At 53.1% G+C, this 24,083-nt stretch overlaps 2 protein-coding genes and 1 pseudogene across 2 annotated transcripts in view; all 3 read left to right on the top strand.

The window, feature by feature from the left end:
• The window catches only part of LOC127462881 (serine/threonine-protein kinase pim-1-like), a 194,383-nt gene that overhangs the window by 148,935 nt on the left and 21,365 nt on the right, over positions 1 to 24,083 (top strand). The gene's annotated exons all lie outside the window — the stretch shown is intronic.
• Positions 3,251 to 4,289, top strand: LOC127462874 (olfactory receptor 14J1-like; annotated as a pseudogene).
• LOC127462851 (olfactory receptor 14J1-like) lies at positions 20,839 to 21,753 on the top strand (the record flags this gene model as incomplete). Its single annotated transcript, XM_051771797.1, has 1 exon — positions 20,839 to 21,753. A coding segment is annotated over exon 1 (915 nt), but the record flags the coding sequence as incomplete, so codon positions are not given.

Genomic DNA, 24,083 nt, shown 5'->3' with positions numbered 1-24,083 from the left:
AGAGTGTATATTAAGCTACTGTCAATCTACAATAAACGAAGTTCCTGGATTCTCACATTGAGGTGTCTAGAGCTTTCCGTCGCGACGTTAGAAGGGTTTTTCCAAAAACATGGGAAATCATGTCCTCAAAAATGGAAATTCTTGGAGAAAGAGTTTGGGACTTTAAAGAATCCCAGAATGATTTGGCTTGCAAGGGAGATAAAAGGTCATCGGGTCCAAGTCCCTGGACATGGACAGTGACATTTTTTATTAATTCAGGTTACTCACAGTCTCTGACCTTGGACAAATGCAGGGATGGGACATCCACTTCTCTGGAAACCTGTTCCAGTTCTTTCTGCCCTTATTGTTAAATCTTCCCTCCTATTATCCAATATAAAACACTTCTCTTTCAGTTCAAAGCCATTGCCCCTGTTCTGCTACTACAGACCTTGGTAAAAAGTATCTCTGTGATTTACTTAGACTATGAGCATGACATTTTCATCTGCAAAAACAACTGTGAGTGCCCAGAGATCTCCCAAGATGGGCTTGAAAGGTCTCAAGCACATGAGCACTAGAGAGGGGCTAAGGAGTTGTGACCTTGATGGTGTGGAGACTGAGGACAGTACAGGACAGCCCTGAGAGGGCTTGAAGGGAGGATTTAGAGACGGTGGATCCTTTTGTCAGAGCAGAAAAGAGCATGAGAAAGAAAGAATTAATGCCAAGTGCAGCTGGGGAGGTCCCGAGTGGACATGAGGAAAAAGGAATTTCACTCCATGGAAAACGCTGCAACACATCAGCCAGGAGGAGTGTGGATGAGGCCAAGGCTTTGTGTGTGCAGGAAGAGCCAGGGAGGACGCAGAGATGTCAGTGCAGGAAGGTGCCAGCCAGGTGGGGCAGCCGGGGGGATGACGACAGCCTGCAGGGAAAGGGGCAGGGCATGGACACCGTAGGACAGCCTGGGCTGGAGAGGAGACAGGGAGGGGGAGAAGCTGAAAGGCCCTGCCAGAGCCACCTTCTGCAGGCCTTTGGCCAGGGCTGCTGTCTGTGCCCCTGAGGCCAGGAGGAGGGGAGTGCCCCTTGCAGCCCTGGGGCCTCATGGCCTCCTTGTCCCTGCTCAGCAGCCTGGCAGGTGCCACCCCATGGGCCTGCCCTTGGCATTGCCCATCCCACATCCCAGTGCCCCAGGAAGAGCCCTGAGGAATGAGGCAGGGACAGAATCTGCCTTTCACAGGGGCTGGGGGTCAGGGCTTGGTCCTCTGGATTAAGGAAACAAGTCAAGGTTTCTTCAGCATCAGAGTCACCTTTGCCTTGCTTGTCCATCCTTGGCATCACTGTCTGCAGATTTCTGCTCTAACTGGAACCTGGGCACACGTTCTCAGTTGTGTCCCTCAGTGAGACTCATTAGCACTACAAGAAACTTCAGTGTTTCAATCTCACTTTGACTTGTTGAAAAGTTGTTTGAACTTCCTCTCAGGGACTGCGTCTCATGTAAACAATGCCAAACCCCCCTGAGGGTCCTGAAATGCCTGGGGCTGTTGCTGTGCTGCTGAGCTGGGCCGGGCTCCTGGCACACAGGGAGCTCCTGGCAAGCAAGAAGAGCTTCAAAGAGACAGCTCTGCCCAGGAGCAGCTCCTCTGCACAGCCCAGCAGGGCCGAGGGCACTGCCTGCAGCACCCAGGGCACAGGAGAGAAGGCAGAGAGATGAGAGGCAGCCTGGGCTGGGAGGTGACTGAGCTCTCACCACAGGAGAAACCTTCCCAGGATTTGAAGGAAGAATTCTCTGGCTGTAGGAAAGTTCAACTTGCCTTCCTGGAGGCATCTCCTAAAGCTGGCACATCCCACAGCTTCCAGGATCTCTCAGCAGGACTCTCCCAGTTGCTGCAGTGCAGGGGAAGTGGCCACATGGCAGAGCAGGGCAGGAGCTGCAGGCAGCAAGGGCAGAGAGGAGAAGGGAGCAGGAGGTTCAAGGGATCCTGGGCTGGGAGGACAGGGCAGAGCTGCTCAGGGCAGGAACCTTGCCAGCCCTTTGCCACGGTCAGGCTGTGGCTGCAGAGCAGTGCAGGTGAGTTCCTGCAAGTGCCTCTGCCAGCTGCCAAATGGCAGCAGTGGCAGGAGCTGTCAGGATGGCTCTGCTGGATTTGCTGGGGTGCAGCAGGAGAAGCTGCTGCAGAGCAGGACTTGCTGCTGCCCCCTCAGAGGCCCAGGGCCAGAAGGTTCCCTGTGGCAGGGCTGGCTGTGGGGTGGGAAGGTGGGGGTGCAGCCAGGGGTGCCCAGGGCTGTGGGGCAGAGCAGGGTCCTGCCCCCAGGGCTCTGTGTGCTGGGGCAGGGACTCTGCTGCCTGCCAGGGGCAGCTCTCAGCCCGGCCAAGGAGCTGCCACGGGGCTGGGGGAGAAGGGCTGTGGGGAAGGAACAACTCCTGGGAGGGCAGAGCAGGGCAGAGTCCTTCTGATCTCCACAGTGTGCTGCAGGGATGAGGGCTGGTCACAGCTCCAGATCGAAGCAGGAAATTTCCCAGAAGGTATTTGCAAGAGGCACAGACAGACAGGGGGTACCTCAAAGGGAATGAACCAGTTCTTTCAGTGTTATACTCTGGGCTGTCTGGGTGCTGACTGAGACTGGGAAATGAATTTGTGAGCACAGGAGACACTGAAACTTGAACTCTGTTAGATTAGAGGGGATGGAACCTGAGAGTATCAGACATTAAAACTGTCTTATAGATGCAGCAGTGTCACTTTCTCAGCCCTGGGCCCAGGGAAGCAGCTGCTGACAGGGACAGCTCCAGGCAGCAGAGCCCTGGGCAGGGAGTGTGGGGCAAGTGCCCCCAAGGCCTGGGGGAGGGGATGTTCAGGCAGCTCTGGGGGCCCTTCCCTGCAGCTCTGCTGGGCACTGTGTGCTGGGCCATAGAAATGAGGATTCCTGCAGTGGAAAAGAACCTTCCCCAGGTGTGATTGTAAAAATAAATGCCACAGTAACATAAATTCTAAGCTCAAACTAAGCTTCTGCTCTGCAGCCTCAGCTCTTCTGAGTCATTAGAGAGGGAACTTTTGTATTCAAGGACTGTTACATCTGACATTCCTGATGTGTGTGACAGCTCTACCAAAAAAGTTCCATGTCCCATTAAACAGAGCAAAACTTACTCATTGGCAGTGCATTTGGTGACATTTGACACATGGATTTCTTTTAGAAATGGAGTGGCTTTTTCACAGAAGTCTGTCTTAACTGTTCCCTGTCCTTTCCTGTTTTGAATAGTCCCTGTGGTAAGAAGCAGCAAATGTCCAACAGCAGCTCCATGGCCCAGTTCCTCCTCCTGGCATTGGCAGACAGGCGGGAGCTGCAGCTCCTGCACTTCTGGCTCTTCCTGGCCATCTCCCTGGCTGCCCTCCTGGCCAACGGCCTCATCCTCAGCGCCGTAGCCTGTGACCACCACCTGCACACCCCCATGGGCTTCTTCCTGCTCAACCTCTCCCTCACAGACCTGGGCTGCATCTGCACCACTGTCCCCAAAGCCATGCACAATTTCCTCCAAAACACCACAACCATCTCCTACAAGGGATGTGCTGCACAGCTCTTTTTCTTTTTCTTCTTCATGTCAGCAGAGTTTTCCCTCCTCACCATCATGTGCTACGACCGCTACGTTGCCATCTGCAAACCCCTGCACTACGGGACCCTCCTGGGCAGCAGAGCTTGTGCCCACATGGCAGCAGCTGCCTGGGCCACTGGCTTTCTCACTGCTCTGCTGCACACAGCCAATACATTTTCCCTGCCCCTGTGCCAGGGCAATGCCCTGGGCCAGTTCTTCTGTGAACTCCCCCCCATCCTCAAGCTCTCCTGCTCACACTCAGGATACCTCAGGGAAATTGGCCTCATTGTGGCTAGTGTCTGTTTAGCATTTGGTTGTCTCATTTTCATTGTTTTCTCCTATGTGCAGATCTTCAGGGCTGTGCTGAGGATCCCCTCTGAGCAGGGACGGCACAAAGCCTTTTCCACGTGCCTCCCTCACCTGGCCGTGCTCTCCCTGTTCCTCAGCACTGGCACATTTGCCTACCTGTAGCCCCCCTCCATCTCCTCCCCATCCCTGGATCTGGTGGTGTCAGTTCTGTACTCGGTGGTGCCTCCAGCACTGAACCCCCTCATCTACAGCCTAAGGAATCACGAGCTCAAGGATGCCCTGTGTAAAATGATGCCTGGATGCTTTTCAGGAGCAATAAAGTGCCAGTTTTCTGGTGTGTAGCATTCAGAATGGGACTCCTTAATGGCCCAACCTTCCTACTCAGGTTTTTGTGGACGTCATCGGCTTCTCCTTGCCATAATTTTCTGTGCAATGAAATATTATTATGCATCTGCCTTCTAATTTAGTGTCTACCCATTCAATTTGACCCAGAGATGCAAAAATGATAAATTGTGCTCTGAGTATTTAAACCATATAAAGGACTCTGCAGTGCCTTCTTTGTCCAAGATCCTTCTTCTCAGATGTTCCTAAAGGACAGCACACTGCAGGACAGGGTGTATTTGCAAACGGGAAGGGGACAATAATCCCAGCCCAGCAGCACTGCCAGGGAGCAGCAGAACTTGGTCTTTGCAGAGCTGCTCTCTTGCCACTTCCACACTGTCCTCCTGAGCCCCTTTCTCGCTGTAAGGCCTGAGTGCTCTCTGAGCACAGACCTGGGGGGTGGAAGCCCTTGGAGCACAGGCAGGGACAGGCCCTGGGAACTTGTGAAGCAGAGCTGGGCTCCCTTCCAGCATCTCCAGGATGCTCTGGGATCTTCTGAGGCCACTGCATGGACTGGGTCACTTCTTCTGTCACCTTGCTCCAGGGCTGCAACTCTCCTGCAGTGTCACCATGACACTCCTGCTCTCTGCTTTCCAGGTTCCATTTTCAGATCCAGTCTTCCCCTCCTGTTCCCAGGGACATCCTGGGAGTGCTTCAGAGCTGCCATCCTGGGGCAGCTCCTGCCCAGCGTGGGCAGGCACAAGGTCTCTCCAGCTGCTCCTCTCCCCTCCCCAGTGCCACTGTTTTCTGCAGTCTCCTCATCCTTGCCCAGCACAGCCCTCCTGGCACAGTTGGACACAGTCCTTGTTCTACCCCCTCCTCAGGCACCTGCCCAACCCCCTCAGCTCCAGCCTGATGGCCACAAACCTTCAGGGCAGGGAGGCACTGGGCAAAATGCTGAGGAAACCTTTCAGTTGCACTCAAATCCAATTGGAGGGGTTGGCCTGGAGGAAGAAATCCCTTCTCATTCTCCAGAACCACCAGGACAACCTGTGTTGTGTCCTGGGCACTCCTCTGGAAGTGAGGGATATGGAAAAGGTTTTGGTGTCAGGGATATTGGGAAGGCTGGGCAGTGTCACTGGGAGACCTCTCCCAAATCTTTGGAAAGGCCAGAGCCAGCCCAGAACTTCCTGCAGCCTTGGCAAAGGCAGACATGGAACCAGTCTGCAAACAGGGCAGCAAGGAGGGTTGGCAGAGTTCCAGACTGCTCAGGCTCAGCAGGGAAGGGGAGAGGGCAAGTCCTCCTGCAGCCATTGCCAGGCATGGGAAGGACAAGGCAGGGATTGCAGAACCCCTGTGGGAGGGAATAGAAGGGGATGTTTTGTGCCCAGACTTTATCAAGGTCCTTGACATGGTCTCCTGTGGTCTCCCTATGGCCAGACTGGTGAGAGATGGACTGAAGAAGTGGAAGATGTGGTGGGTGGGAAGTTGGCTAAATGAAGAGTGTCAAATAAAATCCATGGTACAAAGTCCTTTTGGCACAAACTTCCTGGTGAAATCCCTCAGTGACCAGCCCTTGAACATCACTATAGAACATCTTTATTATCTCTCTGTACAATGGGACAAAATGTGTTTTCAAGTCCTTTGTGGATGGTACCAAATTTCTGGGAGCCCTTGAGCAACCTGCCCTGGTTTAAAGACACATATTGGGGCAGGAACTCCAATAAAATGAACTCACTCTCCTTTTATTCCCCACCAGTACAAGGAGACAAACTATCAGGAGGTATAAGTGAAAAAAATAACAGTTCACTGACAAGAAATATAGCAGCAAAAAGAGCAATACCAACAGAATAGTTCGAAGCAACAGCAGACAGAGAAATTGCCTCCTCTCTCCCCCCCTGCCCCAACTCCCTTTTGTAAACAGATAAAAACAGGGATCAACACCTGCCTCCCTTCCCCTTTTCCCTCTCAATGAAGAAAGAACAAAAATTAAACCAGTGGAAAGAGGGGACAAAGCAAAATCTGGGAAACTCTCTGGTCTGAGATCAGTTGTGCTGCCCAAGAACACGCTGACCCCAGAGGTGTCCAAGCGGGGCAGAGCCGGCGACTCCGGTCCGTGCGGCGGCGGGGGGGAGGCAGCGGCTCTGCTTGATTCCATGGAGTTCTGGGCAGGCACAGTGGGCCCTTGGTTCCAGGAGGGTCTGAGATGTCTCAGGGTTCCTTTTGTTTCAAAGAGACCCCCCATGTCACAATGGTCCCTTGGTTCCATGAGATTCCACAGTGTCCCTGCATTCCTTTGGTTCCCTGAAGCCCTGCAGTGTCACAGTGGCCCCTTGAGCCCATAGAGTTCCTCAGTGTCACAATGGCCCCTTCATTCCAGAAACTTCCACAGTGTCTCTGGGTTCCTGTTTTGTCCATGAGGTTCTCCAGTCTCACAATGGCCCCTGAGATCCATGAGCTTCCATTGTGCCCCAGGGTTCCTTTGTTTCCAGAAGGGCCTGCACTTTCAAAATGGCTGCTTGGATCCATGAGGTTCCAAAATGTTTCAGGGTTCCTTTCTTTTCACAAGGCCCCAAGTGTTTAATGGTCCCTTCATTCCCCACGATGGGCAAGGACCTGCAGGGCCCAGAGCAGGCCCAGGGGGTTGGCAGAGGAATGGGAGGTGACCTGGATCTGCTCAGCTCTGCAGTGACCCCCAGGAGAAGGTTCTGGGCTCTGGCAGGGATGTCCTGTGGCACAGGGGCTCAGGATCCAAGTTAATAAGGCCAACTGCATGTGGGGCTGCCTTGGGGGGAGTGTGGCCACTCAGATAAGGGAGTTGTCACCCCCCTAGACTCATCCCTGGGGTCACCACATCTGGACTGGTCTGTCTGGGTGTGAGGTTCCCCATTCTGGAAGCATGAGGAAGAACTAGAGAGGTTCTAGAGCAGATCTGACAGGATGGAGCTATTCTTGATGCTGGAAAGAAAAAGAAACTTGTAAAGTGCAGCTTGGAAAGTTCAGACTGAAGGTGGGGAAAAAGGAATGTTACTCAAAGGGGAATCTTATGGTGCCAGAGGTCACTAAGAGGGTGATGGCCTGGCTTTGTGTTCCAGGGAACAGCCAGAGCTGGTGCAGAGCCATCAGGGAGGGTCTAGAAATGCTGCTGGGAGGGGGTGGGAAAGCAGGAGGGGTGTGTGCAGCCTGCAAGGCCAGAGCAGCAGCAGGGCCAGGGCAGGACAGCCTGCAGGAGAGATGGCCAAGGGCTCTGGCAGGGCTGCAAGGCCCAAAGGCACCCAGGCCTTTGTCCCCTTGCCTCTGGCAGCTGCCTCTGCCACTCAGGCCACCACAAGCAACTTTCCTGGCAGGTTCTGCACTTGGGTTCTGCCTCGCCCCTCCCTCAGCAGCCTGGCAGGGGTTGCCCAGTTTTGGGCCTTTGTTGTTCCTCCCCCTCCCATCCCAGTGCCCCCCAAACAGCCCTGAGCCAGCCGGGAGGGACAGGATCTGCTGGGCCAGGGCCTGGGGCTCAGCCCTTGGCCTTTGTGCTCCACAAAACCAAGGCAGGCTTTGCTCAGCATTGCAGGGGCCTGCCCAGAGCCTTGGTCTGCCTGCACTCCTGGCCTCCAAGGAGCTGCTCCAAGGAGTCCCTGGGGAGGCTTTGGCAGTGCCTGCCCTCAGTGGGGCCCAGCAATGCTTCAAGGCACTTGCACTTTGGCTTCTGACTTCTTCAGCAGCTGCTTCAATCTTCTCTCAGTACCTCAGGATCATGGGTTGGGCTGCAAACACACTGTGGGGCTCATTAAAATGCAGAAATCCCTCAGGATCTCTTTGTCTTCCTTTAATTGTCTTCAAGGCAATTTCAAAAAAAGTCTCCAAAATTTGTACTTTTTTTGTTTTAATTCAATGATGGCTCTTTTTCAGTTCAGAGGAGAGGTGATAGAGGTGTTCTCCAAGTGATCTTGATGCTGAGTGTCTCCTCAGGAGATCCACACTGACCCTGGATGATCAGCCTTGCTCCTCATCCCCCAACCTCACCAGTTCTGACATGGCCCATCTTGGACTGACAGCTGATGCAGCTCCAAACACACTGTGGGACTCATTAAAACACGGAAAAACAATTTCTTTGTCTTCCTTTAATTGTCTTCATGTCTTCAAGACATCAACAAGTAATTAGAGTTGTTTTGTAGTTCAGCTAGTGAAGAAGAGTTTACAGTGGACGTCACGAAAAATATATATTTTTTGATGAAAGGGCATGATTTACACAGAGCGTTGGGATGCAAGAGGGTCAGGGGGCAAAGGATTTGGATCCAAAGATAAGGGGGCAAAAGAGTTTAGCAGCATTTAATTATTGACCTGTTGAATGGTTATCAAGTGGTTCAATAGCATTTACTACAATTTTAAGAGTGACTGAATTAGAGATTCACAACAACATTCACCCCACAGTCAATTCACACCCACACCCAGGCAGAGATGTGTGCACACATCAAGAGCTGGCTGTGGAAAGGTCCCTCTCCCAAATTCTCCTGTTGTCAGGGAAACACTCCCACCAATCCCTTTGTGTTTCCCACCAGACAAGGGTCCCAGCTGGAGGAGTGTTTGTGGAGGGGGATCAGAATTGTCCTGGGCATCAGCGCCGCTCTTTGCAGTGTTGCAAACTGGAGGGTTCCCGAGCTGGGAGAGGCTGCCAGAGGTGTCCCACTGAGAGGGAGGGGCTGGGGAGCTGCCAGGGCCTCCCTCAGCCCCGCTGGGTGTGGGCTCCCAAGGGGACTGGCTTTAGTTATCTGCTGAATTGCCATCCTGGGGTCAGGAATGACTGGAGTTTCCAAACTATTGGGGAATTGTATCCAAACTGCTCCATTTGGGCTGTGATTCAGGCAGGGAATGTTCCAAGGCTTTCCTGGGATGACTGATTATCCTGTGTTCCCAAAATGTTCCACTCCGGATTGTTCCCACCTGTATCATCCAGGAGCACCTGGTCCAGTCCAGGGACACTTTCCCACAGCCCTGGTCCAGTCCAGGGGCTCTTCATTGCTCAGCTGGTTTGGTCAAGGCTTGTCAGGAGCTCCTGAGATCATTGACCAGGCCTGAGGAGAATGGGGGGAGGATGCACCACCACAGAGGCTTCTAAGAAAGATGGGGACAAACTTTTTGTAGGGACATTGAGCACTCTCCAAGGTGTTTGCAGATGAAAACATTGTGTTCATAGTCTCAGATAGCCTATCACAGTGATTCGTTTTACCTGTAGTGGCACAATATGGGGTAATGGCTTTAAACTGAAATAGGGGAGCTTTATATTGGATAAAATGAAGAAATATTTACCAGTGGGGCTGGCAAGAACTGCAACAGGTTCCCAGAGAAGAGGATGTGCCCTCCCTGGATTTGTCCAAAGTCAGGAACTTTGAGCAGCCTCAATTAGTGAAGATGTCACTGTCCACGTCCAGGAGTTGGACCACATAAGCTTTTATATCCCTTCCAACCCAAAGCATTCTGTCATTCTTTGAGTTTAAAGTCCCAAACTCCTTTTTAGAAGAATTTCCATTGCTAGGACATGAATTACCATGTTTTTGATGAAGCCATTCTAAGCCCAAAAGGCAACAAAGAAGTTCCAAGTTATCTGTATGAAACTGTAACCAAGTGGGTCAATGGCAGAAGCTCTCAGGGTGACCTTGCAGCTGAGCATGGGGGATTCGGCCTCGGGCTCTGAGACTCATGATGGGCAGACAGAAAGGGGATTGGGGGACTGGGCAGGACTTGTCCTGGGATGTCTAGGGAAGAACCAAAGCAAGGGTAGCATCACAATGGTCACTGGACGAACAAGCATGAGAAAAGAGAGAGAAAAGAGACTGAAAAAGCTGGTCATGTTAAACAGGAGGTTGGACAAGACACGTCCCTGGCTGTGCCCTGCAAGTGATCCCCACAGCCTGTCCCATTCTCTAAAGAACTCCATTGCCAAGAAGTTTCTGTGGGGAGGGACCTCTCTGCTCCTGGCACAGATTGTGGCCCAAGTTCCAGCCACCGCAGCAGGAGCCACAACTAGTCAGGTCTTGTGTTCTTTGGGGGGACAGACTCTGCCCAGACTGGGGGGTGTGTGTTGGAAGCACAAAAGAGTGAAGGAAATGCAAAGCTAAACACCCAATGTAGGCTGACTTTGTCCCTAAGTGGGGGATGAGAATTGGACCCAACATGTGCAGGGACAGATGGAGGGGTTTGTCCCCCTGGCCCTGCCCAGAAGGGACACCTTTCAGGAAGGGTTGTGGCCTTGGCTGTGCTGAGGGTTGCCCCGGGCAATGCAGCTTGGGATTGCAGTGGCACTGTCAGGGCTCTGCAGAGCTCCTGGCAGTTCCTGCATTTGTCCCCAGCAATGCCAGAGACCTGCAGGGGTTGCAGTCAATCCCTTGTGCTCTTTGGGACCCCGCCTGGCTCTGCTGAATGTCAGCAGGCCTGGAGTTCCCAGACTGTTCCTGCATCCAGGGTGGGGCCTGCAGTGACGTTTGTGCAGCATTCAATTGGTGCAGTGGCAGGATGGCCATGGATCCATTCCTGCACAAACACAATGGGGCTCCATCCCAGGCAGGGAGAGAATGGGCCCACAAATGTTGGAAAGATAAGAAGCAGGGATTTTTGGCACTGTGGAACCCCATGGAACCAAAGGAACCCTGGGACATGGTGGAACCTCCTGGAATAAAGGGGACATTGTGACCCTACAGCACCTCATGGAACCAAAGGGAGTCTGGGACGTGGCAGGGCCTGATGGAAACAAAGGAACCTCCTGGGAACAAAGGGACCCCTGGACACTGCCAAAAGTCAGGGAGACAAGGGAACCCCAGGACACTGTGGAATCTCCTGGAATCCAGGGACCATTGGAATACACTGGGGCCTCCTGGATCCAAAGGGAACATGGGACACTGTGGAACCTCATGGAATCAAAATGACCCCGGGACTTTGTGGAACATCAGGGAATCAAGGGGCCAGTGTGACATCCCAGAACCATTTGGAACCAAAGGGAACCAATGGGACATTGTGGAATCTCATGGAATGAAGGGTCCATTGTGACACTGGGGAGAAAGATGGAATCAGTGGGCCATTATGGAGCCCTGCAAGGCCATATGGAGCCAAAGAACTCTGGGAAACAGTGCAACCTCATGGAATCAAGGAGCCATTGTTCCTCTGCAGGGCCTTACAAAGCCCAAGGAAGCCTTGCACACTGGAACCTCATGGAATCAAGGGACAACTGTGATCTTGCAGGGCCTCATGGAACCAATGGAACCCTGGGATTCTGCAGAACCTCATGGAATCAGGGGGCCACTGTGACACTGCAGGGCCTCATGGAATCAAATGTGCATTGTGACAGTCTAGGACCTCAGGGAACCCAAGGAATCCAGGGACACTGTGGAACGTTATGGAATGATTGGGCATTTGTGACTTTGCACAACCTGATGCAACTGGTTAAAGACAAAAATTGGGGTGGGAACTCCAAGGAACTGAATCCCTCCCTTTTTATTTCTTACTAATACAGAGAGATAAAACTCTTAAAATTAAGAGTTTACTAACAAGGAAATAGCAGAAACCACAAAGATATACAGGGAACAGCTTACCTACAAAGAAGGGAATTCTTCGCCCACGTGGCACCCCTGGAATAAAGGGGGGAAATGGTGGAGGGTCCTGCCTGATAACCACCCCCCTGTGGCCCAGCAAGCCAAAGAAACTCTGGGAAATGGGGGCACAAGCAGAAGCACGTTCCTGGGCTCAGGGTCACTCTGGGCTCTCCCCGGCCGTGGTGCTGAGCGAGCTCAGCGCTCGGGGCCGCAGTAGCAGGGCCCCGGGGCAGGACGGCGCCGTGGGGACTCTCCAGGCACCACCCCCGGGGTCCAGGGAGGAGAAAAAGTTCCATTTGCTGCCTGGCATTTTCCTTCTTTCTTCCCCTCCCTGCCCAGCCCCAGCGTGGGGCAGGCATTCCTTCTTAAAGAGACAGTCCCTGCAAAACAGTGTTGGAAAAATGACCTAAAATACTAAAACTCCTGAAACCATGACATTTTCCATCTCTGTTTCTATTCCCTTTTTCATCATGCAGTGTCCCAGGGATCTTTGGTTCCATGAGGCCCTGCAGTGTCACAATGGCCCCTTGATTCCTTTGTGCCACTGGAGACACCCCATAATCCAGCACAGCCTGTGGTGCTGCCTGGTCATGGCCAGACAAGTAATGTCTATGTGGAAAAAGGCACAGTTTTAATACTTTTACATTAAATAGTATTGAAGTACATTTTCATTACTGGGTCATTGGAGTACTTTTAAGAAATGGTAAAGTTTTCCCACCATGGCAGAACAAGAATTTCCTGGAAGTGTACTGATGGCAGGAGAAGAAATACTGATCTGCCCCTCTACCTGTATTACCACTATTCCATCTATAACTTCATCTCCCTCTCACTTCAGGTGTTTCCACCTCTCCTGTTTAAATGACCATGTCTGAGGACATCTCTTCAGCAGACTTGCTGGATGTGTGTCCTTCCTGTTGCTGCCTGGTTTCCTCCTGCAGTTGCTCTCTGGTCATTCAGTGCTTCTCAATTGACTGGTTTCATGCTTTGAGCTTCAGGGAGCTGCCCAATCTTTCAGAAGATTAAATAGCACATTAGTCAACATCTGAATTGTGTTTATATCTGTCATAGAACACCCTTTTCTTATGTCTGTGCTTAAAACTCTTCCTCTATGGAAATCCCTTGTGAATTGGTGACACGTCAGATGCTGTCAGGACATCTCACAGAGCTGAGGGAAGAGTTTTGATGTTTATTAACATGTATCATCTTTACATTTTTTTTTATATTGGCCATGAAGAGAAACTTTCTGTGGCTCTAAGTCTCATCAGTTCCAGCCCTCCCAAAGAACACAAACCTGAGGAGTTGGGGTTCCCACTCCAGTGGCACTTGGAGCTCCTCCTCTACCCAGAGCACAGAGTTCCCTTGTCCCACAGAGTCCTTGGAAATGGAGGGATTAAGGACACAGGACAGGTTGTGGGGACCAGTTGCAGGGCATGGTCAGGGCTTTGGGGTGGTTGTGACCCCAGGGCAGGACCCAGCACTTGGCCTTGTTGAACCTCCTCCAAGTGGCCTGGGCCCATGGATCCAGCCTGTCCAGATCCCTCTGCAGAGCCTTCCTGCCCTCCAGCACATCAACACTCCCCCCAGCTTGGTGTGCCCTGGGAACTGCCTGAGGCTGCACTCGATGCCCTTGTGCAGATCCTTGAGAAAGAGATTGAAGTGCCCTGAGCCCAGTGCTGAGCCCTGGGAACACCCCTGGATGGAACTCCATTGCCCACCACTCCTTGGGCCTGGCCATCCACACACATGTTTGCCCAGTGAACAGATGCTGCAGAAGGTGTTTGATAAAGGTCCTGTAAGCTCAGAATATTGGGATTAGTGCAGATTTAGCTCTGCACAACACAGAACTTCATTCACTTTCTCTTTTCCTCCCTCTGTGGATGGAGGGAACTTGTGACTTCAGTGTGTGACTCACTGTGTGCAAAGGGCAAATATGGACAGAATCCACACTGACTGGTTGTCTCTGTAGCTCTACATCTCCCCCTGACGTGGCAGAGCACGCAAACTGCCCATCCCTGTGTTCCTTTCTCCACTGGTTGTTCTTTGTTTTGGCCCAGAAACCTCCTGAGGTCCCTTCCAGGATGAGTCCCAGTGCACTGCCCTCCACCGTGGGCCTTCCCCTCCTGATCCAGCATCTGTGGGGCAGCAGAGCTGGGTCAGTGCAGGGACAGGGCTGGCTCTGACAGGGGCCATGAAGCCACTGCCAGGAGATGACAGCAAGGACAGTTTGCAAAGAACAAATTTAGATACGGTGACTTTGTTGGAATCAAGGGGTCATTGTGACACCAGAGAAAGTCAGGGAATCAATGAGCTGTTGTGACACTTCAGGGTCTCCTGGAACCAAAGGAACCCTGGGACAGTTTGGAACCTCATGGAGTCAAGGGCCTATTGAGACACTGCAAAGCTCAGAGGAATTCTGGGAGAGTGTGGAACTTCATGGAATCAAAGGGCCATTCTGGCACTGGAGGGCCTCCTGGATCTGAAGGAAACCTGGGAGTCTGCAGAATCTCATGGAATCAAGTGGTCAGTGTGACAGGGGGGCCTCCCGGAAGCAAAGAAACCCTGGGACATTTTGGAACTTCCTGGAATCAATGGGCCATTGTGACACTGGGGAACCTGATGGAATTGTGTGGCCATTGTGACATTGCAGGGCCTCCTGGAATAAAATGAAACCTGGGACACTGGGAAACCACGTGGGATCGAGGGGTGCTTGTGACCATGCAGGACCTCATGGAACCAAGGGAAGCCTGGGACACTGAGGAAACTCGTGGAACCAAGGGGCCTTTGTGACCCTGCAGAATTGCACGGAATCAACAACCCATTGTGACACTGCAGGGCTTCACGGAGCCAAAGGAATCCTTGGACACTGTGGAACCTCATAGAAACAAAGGGCCACTGTGACACTGAAGAACCTCATGGAATCAAGAGGCCATTGTGACACTCCTGGGCCTTGTGGATCCAAAGGAATCTTGGGATGCTGTGGAACCTCACGGAATCAAGGGGTCATTTTGACACCGTGGAACCTCATGGAATCAACAGTCCATTCTCACTCTGCAGGGCCCAGGGATCAAAGGAATCCTGGGACACTCTGGAATCTGACAGAATCAAGGGACCATTGTGACCCTGTGGAGTCTCTTGGAGATGAAGAAGCCCTGGGAGACTGGAACCTCGTGGAATCAAGGGACCATTGTGACAATGCAGGTCCTCATGGAACCAAGGGAAAATGGGGACACTGTGAAAACTCATGGCATCAAGGGGCCATTTGGACATGCAGGGCTTCCTAGAACCAAAGAAAGCCTGGGACGTTTGGGATGGTCCTGGAATCGAGGGGCCATCGGGACACTGCGGGAACTCCTGAAAGCAGAGGAACCCTGAGACTGTGCAGAACCTGAGGGCAGAAAGGAGCCCTCGTGACACTGCAAAACCTCGTGGAATCAAGGGGCCACGGCTTCACATCTGGGTCTCAGGGAATCAAAGGAAACCTGGGACACTGGGGAAACTCATGGAAGCAGGGAGACCCTGGGACACTGTGGAGCCTCACGGAATCAAGGGGCCATGGGGACACTGCAGGACCTTGTGGGGCCAAAGGAACCCTGGGCTGCTGCAGAACCTCACGGAGGTGGGAAGCTGCTGTGTGGGGCCCCCACGACGAGTGGCTGAGGTTGCTGAAGGAGAAGCCAATTTGCAGAAGTGGAAGCCTTGGGCAACGCCACTGAGCCCCCTTGCCACAGTCAGTTACCATGGAAACCTCACACATTCCCATTGCTTGGGTCGGTTACCATGGCAACCATCATACAGTTGTGTTGCTAAAGTCAGTTACCATGGCAACCATCGTCCAGTCTCTTTTCTATGGTCGGTTACCATGGCAACCATTATACACTCCCACTGCTATGGTCAGTAACCATGGCAACCAGCTCATATTCTTATTTCTATGGTTGGTTACCATGGTAACCATCATACATTCCCATTGCTTTGGTCAGTTACCATGGCAACCATAATACATTCTCATTGCAACAGTTGGTTACCATGGCAACCCTCATAAAGCCCCATTGCTATGGTCAGTTACCATGGCAACCAGCCCACATTCCCACTGCAATGGTCAGTTACCACGGCAATGATCACACATTCCCATTGCTACTGTTGGTTATCATGGCAACCATCATCCATTCCCGTTGCTACAGTCAGTTACCATGGCAACCATCATACCTCCCACTGCTACGGTCAGTTACCATGGTAACCATCATATATTCAAATTTCTATGGTCAGTTACCATGGCAACCATCATAAATTCCCCTCACTACAGTTGTTTACCATGACAGCAGTATGCATTCCTGTTCCTATGCTGAGTTACCATGGCAACGATCATACCTCCCGATGGTAGAGTCAGTTACCATGGCAACCATCATACATTCCCTTTACTACAGTCAGTTACCATGGCAACCATCATACGTTCCCATTCCTATAGTCGGTCACCAAGGCAACCATCATACTTCCCACTGCTACAATCAGTTCCCATGGCAAACAGCACACATTCCCATTGCTATGCTCAGTTACCATGGTAACCATCATACATTCCCACGGTACAGTCGGTTACCATGGAAACCATCACACGTTCCCATTGCTATGGTTGGTTACCATGACAACCATCACAAATTCCCATTGCTATGGTCAGTTACCATGGTAACCATTGTACTTCCCTCTGCTACAATCAGTTAGCGTGGCAAACGGCATACATTCCCATTGCTACGGTCAGTTACTATGGCAACCATCAAACATCCCCATTGCTACAGTCAGTTACCATGGCAACATCATTCATTCCCATTAGTATAGATGGTTACCATGGTAACCCTCAAACATTCCCATTCCTATGGTCAGTTACCAAGGCAACCATCACACATTCCCATTGCTACGGTCGGTTACCATGGCAACCAGCATACATGCTCATCGCCATGGTTGGTTACCATGGCAACCATCATATATTCCTGTTTATATGGTCAGTTACCATGGCAAACAGCATGACTCCCAGTGGTACGGTCAGTTACCATGGCAACTGTCACACTTCCCACTGGTACAGTCAGTTACCATGGCAACCATCATCCATTCCCGTTGCTACGATCAGTTACCATGACAACCGTTCTACATTCCAATTGCTATGGTCAGTTACCATGTCAAACATCAGAAATTCCTGTTTCTGCGGTCAGTTACCATGGCAACCATCATACATTCCCATTGCCACAGTCGGTTGCCATGGCAACCATCGTACAGTCCCATTGCTATGTCAGTTACTATGGCAACCACCACACATTCTACATTCCCATCACTACGGTCAGTTTCTATGGTAACCTCTTGGTTCCTCTTGGAGAGCAGCAGATGCAGATGAGCCTCCCTGTTGCCACCAACCTGCCAGCTGTGCTCTAAAGGCCTGTGTGCCAAGGGGTCTTTTCACCAAGAACCTGCACAAACCTCTGGGACTCTTTGCATCCTGTCCTGGTGCCTTTCCAGTGAATTCCAGGGTTATCAAAGCCAGCTGGAATGGGCTCTTTGTCTCACTCCACTGTGTCACCCAAACCAGTCTCTCCTCTGACCCTCACCCACAAAAGTTCACCCAATTCCTTCATCCCCCAGAGCAGCTCCACAGGTCCCAGAAGCTCCTTCCCACTGAGGACACCTCTCTCCTGCTCGTTCTGTCCTGGGTCTCCTTGGCCTTCTCTCCCAACCCATCACAGCCCTGCAACCTGGGATCTGTCTCAGCAGGCCTGGGCTGTTATTGCCTGCAAGTGGAATGAAGAGAGACTTGGGGCTGCAGCTCCTCCTGCCTGTGCCCCACACGCAGGGCATTGGGGCCTGTCTGGCTGCAGCCCCTCAGCGGGGGCATCGGGGTAAAAACAGACTTGCAGTGGGGAAAGCTGCTCTGAAAGCCCCGAGAGCTGGGGTGGGCAGAGGCTTTGCTGACAATGGCCTTGGGGGTGGACGTGCTGGGACTCAGGCCCAGGGGGAAAATCCCAGGCCTGATCCCTGAGGAGATCAGCACATGCTGCTGAAATGCTGGGGGAGAGAAGAGCCAGCAGAGGGAGGAAACAAGTGTGGACAGCCTGGGCTGATGGGATGTGGACTCGTGCCTGGCCCGGCCTTGGCTGGGCAGAGAAGGGACAGCCTTTGTGTCCCTGCAGGGCTGGGATTCACTCCCTGCCCCAAAGGCCCCCAGTGTGTCTGAGAAGCCCTGGGTGGTGCCTGTCACACAACTGCTGGGAATGGGGAGGGGGTCCCTGCACAGGCCCTGTGCTGCCCATGGCAGCTGCTGCACTTGTGCTGCAGAGCCCTGGCACCTCCCCTGGCACTACAGGCCCCTCTTTGGCTGTTCAGTCCAGGCTCAGCTGCCCTGAATCAGGTTCACCTTTGAAGGGATGTCCAGGAGCCAACTGCCATTGTACTCTGAGGACATGTAGAAAATACCCTGATAAAGAACAGGAGAGAGACCTCTCTCCCTGTGCCACCTGACTCCATTTGGTCACCTGAGCACCTCTAGGGGCTGCCCTGGACAGAAGGAACAGTGACAGGTTCCCCTGTCCTACATGTGGGCCCCTTCTGCCACTGAAGTTGGCCAAAGCAATGTCCCAGCAGCCTCCAAGAAGATCCCACAGCTGCTGCCCTGTCCCTAGGAACTGCTCCACTGGAGCCTGCAGTTCCCAGCAGGAATCTCGGTCACCTCTGGCCCCTCAGAAGGAACCAGGGCTTTGTGTCCCAGCAGGTCACTCCTGGCTTTGTTCTTCCTTCATTCCCATGGGAGCTGGGACAAGGAGTCACCTGCAGGGGCCTGTTTTGGGCCCACTGAAGTGGGGCAGGAGGAATCCCAGCCCATGGGGGTTGTGGAGGGAGCTGAGTGTCCTTCTGGCCCCAGGTCTGCAGAGCCACAAGGAGACACCTCTGTTGACTCAGCTGAGTCCCTTCCCTCAGTGCAGGTGAAGGAGATTCCTCCTGGGCACTGTCTGGGTTTCCTGTCTAATGATGGGACATGAAAAGGGGCATCTTGAACTAAACTCTGTGTCTGTTTGGAGAAATGACAGTGCTGAAAGAAGTGTCTGTGCCCAGCTGAGAGAAGGAACATCATTATTTCCTTCAGCTGTGTGCCAGCAGGTTCCCCTGGAGCCCCAGGGACAGCTGGAGGGAGCCCAGAGGGGCAGAGAAAGGGCTGCCTGGGGCTGTTGCTGTGCTGCTGAGCTGGGCCGGGCTCCTGGCACACAGGGAGCTCCTGGCAAGCAAGAAGAGCTTCAAAGAGACAGCTCTGCCCAGGAGCAGCTCCTCTGCACAGCCCAGCAGGGCTGAGGGCACTGCCTGCAGCACCCAGGGCACAGGAGAGAAGGCAGAGAGATGAGAGGCAGCCTGGGCTGGGAGGTGACTGAGCTCTCACCACAGGAGAAACCTTCCCAGGATTTGAAGGAAGAATTCTCTGGCTGTAGTAAAGTTCAACTTCCCTTCCTGGAGGCATCTCCTAAAGCTGGCACATCCCACAGCTTCCAGGATCTTTCAGCAGGACTCTCCCAGCTGCTGCAGTGCAGGGGAAGTGGCCACATGGCAGAGCAGGGCAGGAGCTGCAGGCAGCAAGGGCAGAGAGGAGAAGGGAGCAGGAGGTTCAAGGGATCCTGGGCTGGGAGGACAGGGCAGAGCTGCTCAGGGCAGGAACCTTGCCAGCCCTTTGCCACGGTCAGGCTGTGGCTGCAGAGCAGTGCAGGTGAGTTCCTGCAAGTGCCTCTGCCAGCTGCCAAATGGCAGCAGTGGCAGGAGCTGTCAGGATGGCTCTGCTGGATTTGCTGGGGTGCAGCAGGAGAAGCTGCTGCAGAGCAGGACTTGCTGCTGCCCCATCAGAGGCCCAGGGCAAGAAGGTTCCCTGTGCCAGGGCTGGCTGTGGGGTGGGAAGGTGGGGGTGCAGCCAGGGGTGCCCAGGGCTGTGGGGCAGAGCAGGGTCCTGCCCCCAGGGCTCTGTGTGCTGGGGCAGGGACTCTGCTGCCTGCCAGGGTCAGCTCTCAGCCCGGCCAAGGAGCTGCCACGGGGCTGGGGGAGAAGGGCTGTGGGGAAGGAACAACTCCTGGGAGGGCAGAGCAGGGCAGAGTCCTTCTGATCTCCACAGTGGGCTGCAGGGCTGAGGGCTGGTCACAGCTCCAGATCAAAGCAGGAAATTTCCCAGAAGGTATTTGCAAGAAGCACAGACAGACAGGGGGTACCTTCAAGGGAATGAACCAGTTCTTTCAGTGTTCTACCCTGGGCTGTCTGGGTGCTGACTGAGACAGGGAAATCAGTCTCAGAGCACAGGAGGGGACACTGCAACTTAAACTCTGTTAGATTAGAGGGCATTGAACCTGAGAGTATCAGACATCAAAACTGTCTTATAGACAGCAGCAGTGTCACTTTTCCAGCCTCCCCAGGGTTGCTCTGACATTGCCATCAGAGCCTGCCCAGGCAGAGATGCCCCTGGGCACTGCCCAGTGCTGCTGGGAGAGCTCTGCAGGGCAGAGCTGAGTCCCCAGGGCTGGGATGGGCTCTGGCAGCGCTGGCAGGGCCCAGCCCTGGGCCCAGGGAAGCAGCTGCTGGCAGGGACAGCTCCAGGCAGCAGAGCCCTGGGCAGGGAGTGGGGGGAAGTGTCCCCAAGGCTTGGGGGCAGTTCTGGGGGCCCTTCCTTGCAGCTCTGCTGGGCACTGTGTGCTGGAGCATAGAAATGAGGATTCCTGCAGTGGAAAAGAACCTTCCCCAAGTGTGACTGTAAAAATAAAAACCACAGTAACATTTATTCTAAGCTCGGACTAAGCTTCTGCTCTGCAGCCCCAGCTCTTCTGAGTCATGAGTGTAGAGATGGAACTTTTATATTCAAGGTGTGTTACATCTGACATTCCTTGTGTGTGTGAGAGCTCTACCCAAAAAGTTCCATGTCCCATTAAGCAGAGCAAAACTGACTCCTTGGGAGTGCATTTGGTGACATTTGACACATCAATTTCTCTTAGAAATGGAGTGGCTTTTCCACAGAGGTCTGCCTTAACTGTTCCCTGTTTTCCTTTCCTGAACAGACCCTATGCTAAGAAACAACAAATGTCCAACAGCAGCTCCATGGCCCAGTTCCTCCTCCTGGCATTGGCAGACAGGCGGGAGCTGCAGCTCCTGCACTTCTGGCTCTTCCTGGCCATCTCCCTGGCTGCCCTCCTGGCCAACGGCCTCATCCTCAGCGCCGTAGCCTGTGACCACCACCTGCACACCCCCATGGGCTTCTTCCTGCTCAACCTCTCCCTCACAGACCTGGGCTGCATCTGCACCACTGTCCCCAAAGCCATGCACAATTCCCTCCAGAACACCACAACCATCTCCTACATGGGATGTGCTGCACAGGCCTTTTTCTTTCTGTTCTTCATCTCAGCAGAGTATTTCCTCCTCACCATCATGTGCTACGACCGCTACGTTGCCATCTGCAAACCCCTGCACTACGGGACCCTCCTGGGCAGCAGAGCTTGTGCCCACATGGCAGCAGCTGCCTGGGCCACTGGCTTTCTCAATGCTCTGCTGCACACAGCCAATACATTTTCCCTGCCCCTGTGCCAGGGCAATGCCCTGGGCCAGTTCTTCTGTGAACTCCCAGAGATCCTTAAGCTCTCCTGCTCACACTCCAAACTCAGGGAACTTGGGCTTATTGTGGTTGGTGCCTGTTCAGGGTTTGGTTGTTTCATTTTCATTGTTTTCTCCTATGTGCAGATCTTCAGGGCTGTGCTGAGGATCCCCTCTCAGCAGGGACAGCACAAAGCCTTTTCCACGTGCCTCCCTCACCTGGTCGTGGTCTCCCTGTTCCTCAACACTGCATCATTTTCCTACCTGAAACCCCCCTCCATCTCCTCCCCATCCCTGGATCTGGCCCTTTCAGTTCTGTACTCAGTGGTGCCTCCAGCACTGAACCCCCTCATCTACAGCCTGAGGAACCAGGAGCTCAAGGATGCCCTGAGAAAAATGATGACTGGATGCTTTTCAAGAGCAATAAAGTGCCTGTTTTCTGGTGTGTAGCATTGAGAATGAGACTCCTAAATGGCCCAGCCTTCCTGCTCAGGTTTTCGTGGAGGTCATCGGGTTCTTCTTGCAATAATATTCTCTACAATGAAATATTATTTTGAATCTACCTTCTAATTTAGTGTCTACCCACTGAATTTTACCCAGAGCTGTAAAAAAGATGTATTGTTCTCTCTGAGGATTTAAACAAAATAAAGGACCTGCAGTGCCTCCTTTGTCCAAGACCCTTCTTCTCAGATGTTCCTAAAGGACAGCACACTGCAGGACAGGGTGTATTTGCAAACGGGAAGGGGACAATAATCCCAGCCCAGCAGCACTGCCAGGGAGCAGCAGTGCTTGGTCTTTGCAGAGCTGCTCTCTTGCCACTCCCACACTGTCCTCCTGAACCCCTTTCTCGCTGTAAGGCCTGAGTGCTCTCTGAGCACAGTCCTGGGGGGTGGAAGCCCTTGGAGCACAGGGGCAGGGACAGGTCCTGGGAACTTGTGAAGCAGAGCTGGGCTCCCTTCCAGCATCCCCAGGATTCTGTGGGATCCTATTGAGAGGGCAAGGCATGGACTGGGTCACTTCTTCTGTCCCCTTGCTCCAGGGCTGGGACTCTCCTGCAGTGTCATCATGACACTCCTGCTCTCTGCTTTCCAGGTTCCATTTTCAGATCCAGTCTTCCCTTCCTGTTCCCAGGGACATCCTGGGAGTACTTCAGAGCTGCCATCCTGGGGCAGCTCCTGCCCAGCGTGGGCAGGCACAAGGTCTCTCCAGCTGCTCCTCTCCCCTCCCCAGTGCCACTGTTTTCTGCAGCCTCCTCATCCTTGCCCAGCACAGCCCTCCTGGCACAGTTGGACACAGCCCTTGTTCTACCCCCTCCTCAGGCACCTGCCCAACCCCCTCAGCTCCAGCCTGATGGCCACAAACCTTCAGGGCAGGGAGGCACTGGGGAACATGCTCAGGACACCCATGGACTGCAGGGAGAGGCCACTGGAGTGGTGGGTCTGTAGGGAGAAATCACTGCTGCCTCCCTTCTGAATCACCCTCAGGACCTGGACAAGCCTGGATTTTGTTTTGTTTCCATGAGGCCCTGCAGTGTCAAAATGACCCCTTGATTCCATGAGGCTGCACAGTGTCCCCAGGTTCCTTTGGCTCCAGAATGCCCTGTAGTGTCACGGTGGTCCCTTCAGTCCATGAGGTGTCCTCAGTGTCACAATGACTCCTTGATTCCATGAAGTTGCACACTGTCCATAGGTTCCATTTTTCCCTGAGTTTCCCCAGTGTCACAATGGCCCCTTGATTCCATAGGGCTCCCCAGTGTCCCAAGGTCTATTTGGCTCCAAAAAGGCCCTGTAGTGCCACAGTGGCCCCTTGATTTTATGAGGTTCCACTGTGTCCCAGAGTTTCTTTGTTTCCATGAGGTTCCACAGTGACACAATGGCTCCCTGGTTCCATGAGGTTCCAAAAGGTTTCAGGGTTCCTTTTTTTCCATGAGGCCCCAAATGTTAAATGGTCCCCTGGTTCCACAAGATTTCACAGTGTCCCTGTGTTCCTTGGTTTCCATGAGGCCCTGCAGTGCCACAATGGTCCCTTGATTCCATGAGGCTGCACAGTGTCATCACAGAGCTGAACCCAGCAAGATGACAGTTTGGGGGAGATTAGGAGGAACTGGGACAAAAAGGATTGGATATTTGGGGAAGGAAAGAGGGGCTTGGCCAACAGAGAGGAAAGATTTTGATGAGGTAAAACCAGGTTCAGGAAATGCTGAGAGTGCTGAAACACTGACTGTGCAAACATTCCTGATAGACCTTTACTGTCTTTGTAACCTCAAGTCCCAACAGTACCTAAAATCGCTGCTCCTCTCACTGATAGGAATCCACTGCTCTAATCCCAACCTCAACTGGACCTCGAAGGCAAAGACCAAACCCAGAACTCCAAACTCTTATTTGTACTTTAATGCCCACCCCATTCCAAAAATATATTACCAGTATGAAAAGTCAAGCTTTAATCCTGACCCAACCCAAAAAGCTCTTCCCCTAATCATGAACCAGACACTGCCAGCAGAACAACAAACCTCCCAAAGTTCTGCCTAATCCCCACCCTGAGCTCTAAACCCCAAGCCCTGACCATTCAGCACCCCCAGAGCCCTTGGGAGCAGGGCAAGGACCTGGAGGGCCCAGAGCAGGCCCAGGGGGTTGGCAGAGGAATGGGAGGTGACCTGGATCTGCTCAGCTCTGCAGTGACCCCCAGGAGAAGGGCCTGGGCTCTGGCAGGGATGTCCTGTGGCACAGGGGCTCAGGATC

This window comes from Manacus candei, unplaced genomic scaffold, assembly GCF_025592945.1.
Source record: "Manacus candei isolate 608988 ecotype Guabito, Panama unplaced genomic scaffold, ASM2559294v1 h1tg000142l, whole genome shotgun sequence".
Taxonomy (NCBI): domain Eukaryota; kingdom Metazoa; phylum Chordata; class Aves; order Passeriformes; family Pipridae; genus Manacus; species Manacus candei.
Note: the sequence above shows the minus strand (reverse complement) of the source record. Positions and strands in the feature narration are given on the sequence as shown.